We start from the raw sequence: 9,554 nt of genomic DNA on the forward strand, positions 1-9,554 counted from the left end.
ATTTATCTATATATATATACATTATTATACAGAGTTCATTTATGCTTTTTAGTAGTGTACTCTTTATTACATAATGCCTCTATATATATATATATATATATGTATATATATATGTATATACATATATATGCATATATATGCATGCATATACATATATATAATTAAACTATTTTTTAATAATTCACATATTATTGCATGCATTTTGTCTTCTATTCCTCATACGAAATCTGTTAATTATACAACGCCATATATAACACAGAAAAATAATATAAACACAGGGTGTATAACAAGATACTTTCAATATACTATATATATATATATATATACAATATACAGTATATATATATGCATATATATATATATATACAATACATTGTATATGTATATATGCATATATATATAATATAGCATATATATATGCATATATATACAATACATTGTGTATATGTATATATGCATATATATATATATTATATATATATATGCTGTATATATACATATATACATATATATATATATATATACATATATGCATATATATATATATATATGTATATATACATTATATATATAAAGTCCCTACTATATCTGTATCTAGACGTATAGATATGGGTTTTTCTGTAGATACACGACTCTGTCTTTTTTCTTTTTAAGTTTTCTTGCTGTCTCTCAGAGTTTAGTTTGTTTGTCTTTGTCTGTCTCCCTTTGAATTTATCTCTTTATCTCTGTCTACGGCTCTATGCTTCTATCAGCAGCAGAAGCTGCAACAGCAGCAACAGTATCACTAGCAGCAGCAACAGCAGCAACAGTATCACTAGCAGCAGCAACTGCAGCAGCAACAGCAGCAGCAGCACTACACACACACACACACACACAAGGTGTGGGGTACTTCTCTACTACAGCCTCAACTAATCGTCAGACGAACTCTTTATTACTGCTGCTACTGCCTTAACCCCAACGCTGCAGCAGCAGATGCTGCTGCTGCTGCTGCTGCTGTTGCTGCAGTTACGTCCGGATGAGGCACTTGACTAGAACTTTTTAAACGAGACGCGAATGACACCACACTGCCCACAAGAGCTGGGGTAATACCGCAGCAAGAAAGAGAGCAGCACAGTACCTGCTGCTGCTGCACCTGCTGCTGCAACAGCAGCAGCAGCAGCAGCAGCAGGTTCACCCGCGCTGCTGCAGCACATGCAGAAAGACGATACGAATGTTTTAGTGACAGAGTAGGGAGCCCAGCTATTCGCAAGGGAGAGCCCCTCCTCAAAGAAATACATTTGACGGCTGCTGCTGCAGCAGCAGTTGCTGCTGCTGCTGCTGCAGCAGCAACTGCTGCAACCGCAGCAGCCACTGCAGCAAAGACAAATGCTGCAGCAGCAGCAGAAACTGCTGCATCATATTACGTATTGACGACACCCACAGCACCAGACCGAACACGTTGTTGCTGCTGTTGCTGTTGCTGCAATCGGGAATGAAGGGACGCCCCTGCTAGCTGCTGCTGCTGCTGCTGCTGCTGCTGCTGCTGCTGCTGCTGCTGCTGCAGGCTACGCAGCAGCTCCACTGGCAGGGCCTCTTGCCCCTCTAGGAAGCGACGCAGCCACGTCTCTGCTGCTTCCTTCCCATTCTGAACCGCTACGTGCAGATATATCTGCAGCACAAACACAGCAGCAGCAGCAGCAACAGCACAATGAGGGCGCTAGCTCAAGATGCAGCAAAAGCAGCAGCTGCAACATCAACAGCAACAACATCTGCTGCAGTCGCAGCCGCAGTTGTATCCGTTGGATCAGCAGCGGCAGCCACACGCGCACACACACACACACACACACAGCAGCAGCAGCAGCAGCAGCAGCAGCAGCAACAGCAGCAGCAGCAGCGGGTCTCACCTGCGCGACAGCTGAAGCTCTGTCTCCATAGCTGTTGCAGTGAAAGCACTTCTGTCTCCTTTTACCTCCTTCTGTGTAGAAATCTGCAACCCAACGGCCTCTGTCTTTTTCATAACGAACAATGCTGCTGCGCCCCCGAGGCCCGCTGCTGCTGCTGCTGCTGTCCAGCAGCAGCGCGCTGCTGCCAGCCGTCTCCAGCTGCTGCAGGGAAAAGGAAGCAGCATCCGCTGCGCTTGCGGCACCCAACCCTCCTGCTGCAGCACCGCTACCTGCTGCTGCTGCTGCTGCTGCTGCTTCATCGCTGCAGCTGCCGCTGTCTGCAGCAGAAGCGTCAGATGTTCGCCGTCTTCTAAAACCTGGAAAGACAGCACCTTCTGCTGCTCGTCTGCGGCCTCTGCTGCTGCTGCTGCTGCTGTTACTAGCCGCATCCCCTGATGCTTCCCCCTCTGCTGCAGCAGCTGTTGCCCCCTGCTGCTGCTGATGCTCTGACTTCAGCGGCTGGAGCACCGAGGATACACTACCCGCAGCGGTTGCCGTTGCTGCAGTAGCAGGAGCCTGCTTCCGCTTCGTGCCGCGGGTGTTGTAGGCGCCTCTGTGCAATGCGCTGCTGCTGCTGTTGCTGCCGCTCCCGTTGCTGCTGCTGCTGCTGCTGCTCAGTGGGTCATCCTCCCCCAAGCTGCTGCAGGTGCTTGCAGGCGTTTCAGAGTCGCCTGGCACGCCGCTGCACTTCTCTGCAGCAGCAGCAGCAGCTGCTGCTGCTGCTGCTGCTGCGCGCCCCGGGCTTGCGGAGTTGCTGCACCTCTGGCTGTGCTGCTCCAACTGCTGCTTCTGGCGAAGCAGCTGCTGCTGGAGCTGCTGCAGCGCCTGCTGCTGCAGGAGTTGCTGCTGCAGCTGCCGCTGCAACAACGAAGTTTGCAGCTGTTTCTGTGACGGCCCTGCGCTCTGTTGCTGCTGCTGCTGCTGCAGTGCTGACAATGGAGACTGCTGCTGTTGTTGGAGAAGAAGCTGCTGCTGGAGCTGTTGCTGCAGCATGAGTTGCTGCTGCTGCTGCTGCTGCTGCAGGGGTGAGTGTTGTTGCAGGCCAACCGAAGCAGCGGCAGCAGCAGCAGCTGTATTGTGCTGCTGCGAGTTCCCAGGGGGCTCATTCTGTGCGTGCTGCTGCAGCTGATGCTGCTGCTGCTGCTGCTGCTCCTTCCTGCTGCCGCTGGCAGCCTGCTGCTCCCTCAAACTTACTTCTCTAAACCAACTCTCTGCTGCATCTCTACCATGCAGCACTGCCCTCTGCAGAAACATATGTGCTACAATGGGGGTGGGCACAGAGCAGTATGCCTTGCATGCAAACGTCTTCTGCTGCCGCTGCTGGCTGCTGCTGCTGTTGCTGTTGCTGCTGCTGCTGCTGCTGCCAAGAGCTGCAGGAGCGCACCCAGAGGCGTCCTGATGCTCATCCTCCTGCTGCTGCTCTTGTTGCTGCTGTTGCTGCCGCGGCGCCCACCAATCCAGCACCCATCTGCAGCGGCTGCTGCTCCAGTATAAGCGCCCCTTAGCAGCTTCTAGAAGAGCAGCAGGAGGGGCCCCCAAGAGGCCGTCAGGTAGCGCAGCAGCAGCAGCAAGAGAGTCTGCTGCTGCTGCTGCTGCTGCTGCTGCAGTCGCAGGAGATGCTGCACAAGTTCCCCCGCTACTCAGAGGCCGCGCTGCTGTCTGAGGCAGACTCCAATCGACGCTGTAGCTGCCGCTGCTGCCGTTGCTGCTGCTGCTGCTGTTGCTGTTCTGCCCCTCATACTTATGCCCCTCCTGCTGCTGCTGCTGCAGCTGCAGCTGAAGCTGTTGCTGCAGCAACTCCGACACGCGAGGCCCATTTAAAGAAGAGAGGGATGAGAAACCAGCAACTGAGGGAGCTGCTGCTGCTGCTGCTGCTGCTGCGCCAGCAGCAGCAGAAGGGAGGTTCATAGCCACTGCCTGACGCGCGCTGCTCCTTTCCGTTGCTTCCTGCTGCTGCTGCTGCTGCTCTTCTTCCTCATGCGCAGAGTCCTTCTGCTGCTGCAGCCGAACAAGCACACGCTGCTGTTGCTGCAACAGCAGCAGCTGCTGCTGTAGCTGCTCCCTCAAGGAATGAAGAGCCTCCTCGCCCCTGGAGTTCGCGTCTGCTGCAGCCATTCCCATCTGCTGCTGCTGCTGCTGCTGACCGTGGGAAAGCAGCTGCTGCAGCAGCAGCAAGTGCTGCTGCAGCAGCTGCTGCAGGCCTGACACTGCAGCGGCGATGCCAGACGAGGGCGCCCCGGCCACCCCAGCGTGCTGCTGCTGCTGCAGCAGCTCACAGGAAGCAGCAACGGGAGCTGTTGCGTCTGCTGCATCTTCTGCTGCTGCCTCATCTTTTGCTGCAGCAGAACAAGACGCACCAGGATCAGCAGCAGCAGCAGTGGCGGCAGCTGCAGTTGCTGCTGCTATGGGCGACAGCTGCCTGTCATAGGCTGCTGCTGCCTTTGCTGCTGCTTTTGCTGCTGCTGCTGCTGCTTCCACTTCAAATGCGCCTCTCCGGGCCTCCCGTGCATGCACAATGTGCTGCTGCTGCTGCAGCAACCGCAGCGTCTCCGTGTGGTGCTTGAGCTGCTGCAGCAACTGCTGCTGCAGCACCAGCGCGTGACGAGGATTCTCCTGCTGCTGCTGCTCCTGCTCCTGCTGCTGTGAATATGAATCTTCGCCAGCAGCAGGCAGCGGCAACGACAGAAGCGAAGCTAAAGAAGCAGCGCCGCTACTGTTGCTGCTGCTGCTGCTGCTGCTGCCGTTGCTGCTGCTGCTGCTATTGCTGTTGCTGTTGCGTTGGCAAGCTGTAGAGATGTCCTCGGGAGAAGACAGTACAGAAGCACCAGCAGCAGGTTGCCCTGCTGCTGCTGCTGCTGCTGCTGCATCTGGCAGTGGCCTCTCCGCCTCGTTCAGGAGCTCCTCCTCAGTTGCTGCAGCAGCACTTGCTGCAGAAGCACCTGCTGGAGAAGCTTCTGCTGCTGCACCATCTTCTGCAGCACTATCCGCTTCTGAGAGCTTCTGCTGCTCTGCAGATACTGCTGCTGCAGGATCAGCTTCCTGCTCCTGCTGCTGCTGCTGCTGCTGACGGCAAGGAGATGAAGGGCAGTCGCGCTCCATCGCTGCTTCCCCTAAGACACCAGCACCTTCTGCTGCTGCTGCTGCTGCTGCGTCTGTCGCTGCTGCTGCTGCAGACTCTGTCGTTGCCGGGGAGGTGCTGTCTTCACTGTGACTGCTGCTGTCTCCCCCGTGCGGCACCGGAGGGCTGCTGGCTGCGTCTCCTGCTGCTTCTGCTGCGGCTGCTGCTGCAGGAGCAGCTGCAGCAGCAGGAGCAGCAGCAGCTGCAGGCGAAGTGCAGCACTTGGTTGCAGCAGCAGCAGCATCTGCTGCTACACACGGCCAGTCTCCGGTAATGAGCATCTTACAGGAGACAGTGGGCGTGCTGTCCGTTGCCGCTGCTGCTGCCGCTGCTGCTGCTGTTGCTGTTGTACAGACAATGCTCCTGCCGCCAACTCGAGGGTACCGAATACACGACATGCTGCAGTCTTTTGCTGCTGCTGCTTCTGTTGCAGCGCCAGCAGAAGCAGCTGCTGCTCCTGTTGCAGTTTCCGCAGCAGCTGCTGCTCCTGGTGCAGCTTCCGCAGCAGCTGCTGCTCGCAGCCTACCGCCTGCAGACTTGAAGCCTCGTCGGCAGCAACAGCAGCACACTTCCGCTTCAGTACTTGTGCTGCTGTTGCTGCTGCTGCTCCGGCTGCCGCTGCTGCTGCTCCCGCTTCCGTTCCTGCAGCCGACCGCTTCGTGTCTGCAGCACCAGCAGCAGCAGCACCTGCGCCGACGAAGAAGCTGTTTTCGCTGCCTTGCGCTTCCTTACTCCCTGCTGCAGACAGCTCTACTTGCTGCTGCTGCTGCTGCTGGCGGGGCACCTAATCCAACGCTTTTGTTGGAGGGCTCGCTTCTGCTGCAGATCGGAGTCACGCAGGCCAAGGAAGCTGAAATGCAGCAGCAGCTGCTGCTGCTGCAGCAGCTGCTGCTGCTGCTGCAGCGCAGACGCAGCGACGGCAACCGCAGCAGCAGGAGCGGCAGCTCAAGGCGGCGCTGTCGCTGCGTACATGCTGTTTGCTGCTGCTGCTTTCAAAGGTGGAAGGGTAACAAAGAGTCTTGCTGCTGTTGCTGCCACCGCTGTTTGCTGCTGTTGTTGCTGCTGCTGGTTGCTGCTGCTGCTGCTGCTTGCTGCTGCTGCTGCTGCTTGCTGCTGCTTGCTGCTGCTGCAAGCCAGCCGACGAAGCGTTGCTGGACAAACTCAGGTGTACATACACCTCAGAAGTGAAGCAGCTGCAGACACCCTGACAGAGAAAAGGAATTAAAGAAGCTGAAGAGCTCTCCTTTAAGGTGTGGCCTGCGCCGCTCCGGCGCTGCTGCTGCTGCTGCTGCTGCTGCTGCTGCTGAGAACGGAGGCCCCCGGCACATACCCTTATGCTTCAGCTGGACGAAGCAAATGCAGTTTTAAGTCGCTGCTGCTGCTGCAGCAACTGAAGCAACAAGAGAGACGTTTTCTTTTGCGAACTGCAAAGCAGTTGGCACTGCTGCTGCTGCTGCTGCTGCGCTGCTGCTGCTGCTGCTGCTGCTGCTGCTGCTGCTGCTGCTGCTGCTGCTGCTGCTGCTGCTGCTGAGCTGCAGCTGCAGCAGCAGACGGGAAACGCACGTACTTTGTTTGCGTTTTCACCTTCTTTATTTTTATGGCTTTTGAAAGCAATTTAAGTTTTATAGGAGTACAATAAGAAGGTTTCTTGTTGAGCTCTGTCGTGCGTATGCTGCAGCTCGCTTGGCAGCAGCAGCAGCAGCAGCAGCAGCAGCAGCAGCAGCAGCTGCAGCAGCAGCAGCAGCAGCAGCAGCAGCAGCAGCAATGCAGCAGTGGCAGCAGCAGCAGCATTGCAACCGCTGCTGCAGGTGCTGCTGCTGCAAAGTTAGAGTATTTGTGAAGCTGTTTTTAATTTGTATTGCATTTCAGTCTCTTGCTTTGCGTTTGTGCTGCAGCAGTAGCAGTAGCAGCGTCGATAGCAGCAGCAGCAGCTGCAGCAGCAGCTGCTGCAGCAGCAGCATCGACGACAGAGCACTCACTAGGCTTTTGATTAGACAGACTTTGCTTGCGTTGCTGCACTTCATTGAGGGTATTAGAAAGCTAGCGTTGTAGACACACTGCAGCAGCAGCAACAGCATCAGAAGCAGCAGCAGCAGCAGCTGCTGCAGCAGCAGTAGCAGCGGCACTGGCAGCAGCAGCAACGCAGTGCAGGGGGGCTCGTTCGGCTGCTCCTTTTTGAGTTGCTTACAAAGACAAAATAACTCTTTTGTTTTTGTTTTTGCTATTCGTTACACTTGGGCTCGGCTATATGCTGCGCCGGCTGGCCAGCAGCAGTGGCAGCAGCTGCTGCTGCAGCAGCAGCGCTGCGTTGCAAGGGGATTGGAGAGGTGAGTTAGCTGTTGAGGTGTATGCACACCTTCTTGGTTGTTTGCAGCAGCAGCTATTGATGCTGCAGCAGCAGCTGCGGTTCTGCTGCTGTGGCAGCAGCTGCTGCTGCAGCATCAACTTCTCCCTAGTACGAGACAGCCTAAAACAAAACAACAGCAGCGCAGCAGCAGCAGCTGCTGCTGCTGCTACTGTAACATTGGCTTCTAACTAGTAGTAGACAGCCTAAAAGGAAGCAGCGGCGCAGCAGCGCAGCAGCAGCAATAGCAACAGCAGCAGTAGCTGTCTATTTATTGATGTTCAGTAGAGGAATTGTTTTATAGTATTGGCAGCAGCAGGAGGCGCTGCAGCAAACTACGGGTGTCTCTTCACCTGCAGCAGCAGCAGTTCTTTGTGCTGCTGCTCCGACTAGGATATACGCACAGGAGACAGGATTGCATCTGTCTCTCTCTTCTTGTTATTTCATTTGCTGCTGCTCTCTACAGTTAAACATTTATTTATATTTCTCCTCTACTCGCGCTGCAGCAGCAGCAGCACAGCAGCAGCAAAGCACGTCAGCTTTTAAGAGAGAGCTTCATTATCATAGCGGTATTTGCATATCCTCAGCTGCTGCTGCTGCTGTTGTGCTGTTGCTGCTGCCCTGCTGCTGCTGCACACAGCGGTGGTCTGCTGGGCATGCATTTGAGTCCCCCAGCCAAAGCCAATGTCGCTAGCTGCTGCAGCTAGCTGCTGCTGCTAGCTGCTGCTGCTGCAGCTAGCTGCTGCTGCTAGCTGCTGCTGCTAGCTGCTGCAGCAAGCGGCTTCAGCTAGCTGCTGCTGCTAGCTGCTAGGAGTTGGTTTGGGTTGGCCTTCCGCTAGCTGCTGAAGACTGAGACGAAAGAACTGCAGCAGCAGCAGCAAGATAGTTAGCAACAGCAGCTGTAGCAAGATTGTTAGCAGCAGAAGCAGCAGCAGTTTCGCTATAACCAGCAGTAGCAACCAGCTTGCTAGCAGCAGCAACAGCAGCAACAATATTAGCGGCAACTACAAGGCTGGCAGAAGCAGCAGCCAAACTGTGAGCAGCAGCAGCAAGAGCATCTGTAGCAGCAGCAGCAGCAGGCGTAAGTCGCACATGTTGTTCAAGTATGAACATAAGTTGGGAAAAATGCTGCGAAACAATGAAGAAATAATGCTGCAGCAGCTGCTGCTGTTGCCTCTCGTGCTGCTTCGTGCATGCACGAACAGAATAACAAAAAAAAAACAAGGCTGCACTGCTGGTGCTGCTGCTGTTGCTGCTGCTGCGTCTCCTACCAGCCCTCCTCTACCCACGCGCAGCAAACATGACAAAGCAGCAATAACGCACAGCTGGTGCTGCTGCAGCAGCAGGGTGTTATTGCTGCTGCTGCAGCAGCTGCTGCTGCTGCTGTGACACCCCTTTGGAAGCAGCGCTTTGACTTTCTAGGTATCAGGAAGTTTAGCTAGCAGCAGCATAAGCAGCAGCGGCAGCGGCAGCGGCAGTAGCAGCAGCAGCAGCAAACAAACAGATTGCATTGCTGCTGGGGGGCAGGCGATCCCCTGCCTCGCAGCAAGAGCAGCAGCCGCAGCAGAAGCAACGCATGCAGGTTATTACTGTTTCTGTTGCTGCAATTGATGCTGCACTAGCTGCTGCACTAGCTGCTGCTGCTGCTGCTGCTGCTGCTCCAACAGTAGCTGGGCCCAGATGGAGTCTGGATTTGCAGCTGCGTGGCTGTTGGGTGTGAATTTTCTGCTGCTGCTGCTGCTGTTGCTACTGCTGCTGCATCTGCTGCTGCTGGTGCTGCACTTGGTGCTGCTGTTTGCTGCTGAGAGCAGCTTGCTGCGCTAGTTCTTTAGCTTTATTAAAACCGTGCAGCTCAGCGCTGAAGCTTTTAGAGACAGGGCGGCCGTTGACGTGCAGCAGAGACACCCAAGAAGAAGTAATACCATCAAAGAATACACCTGACGATTAAATAAAAGAAAAAATAAAAGAAAGAAAAAGATTAGAAATAGAATAACAGCAGCAGCAACAGCAGCAGCAGCAGCAGACAGAGACGAAGACAAAGACAGACAGACAGAGAGACAGAGAGATAGAGAGACAAAGACAAGCAGAGAAAGGCAAATAGATAGCTAGCTATCTAGCTATATATATATATAAATATATATATATATATATATATATATATATAGCTAGA

The 9,554-nt window shown here is 54.1% G+C and overlaps 1 protein-coding gene across 1 annotated transcript; it reads right to left on the reverse strand.

The window, feature by feature from the left end:
* Positions 1–1,399: 1,399 nt before the first annotated feature.
* Positions 1,400–5,438, reverse strand: EAH_00023960 (hypothetical protein, conserved; the record flags this gene model as incomplete). Its single annotated transcript, XM_013396787.1, has 2 exons — positions 1,400–1,648; positions 1,884–5,438. The coding sequence occupies 2 exons, from the start codon at positions 5,436–5,438 to the stop codon at positions 1,400–1,402; spliced, it is 3,804 nt and encodes a 1,267-aa protein (XP_013252241.1).
* Between the last annotated feature and the right edge of the window lie 4,116 nt (positions 5,439–9,554).

Source organism: Eimeria acervulina, genomic scaffold, assembly GCF_000499425.1.
Source record: "Eimeria acervulina Houghton genomic scaffold, Eah_scaff186, whole genome shotgun sequence".
NCBI lineage: Eukaryota > Apicomplexa > Conoidasida > Eucoccidiorida > Eimeriidae > Eimeria > Eimeria acervulina.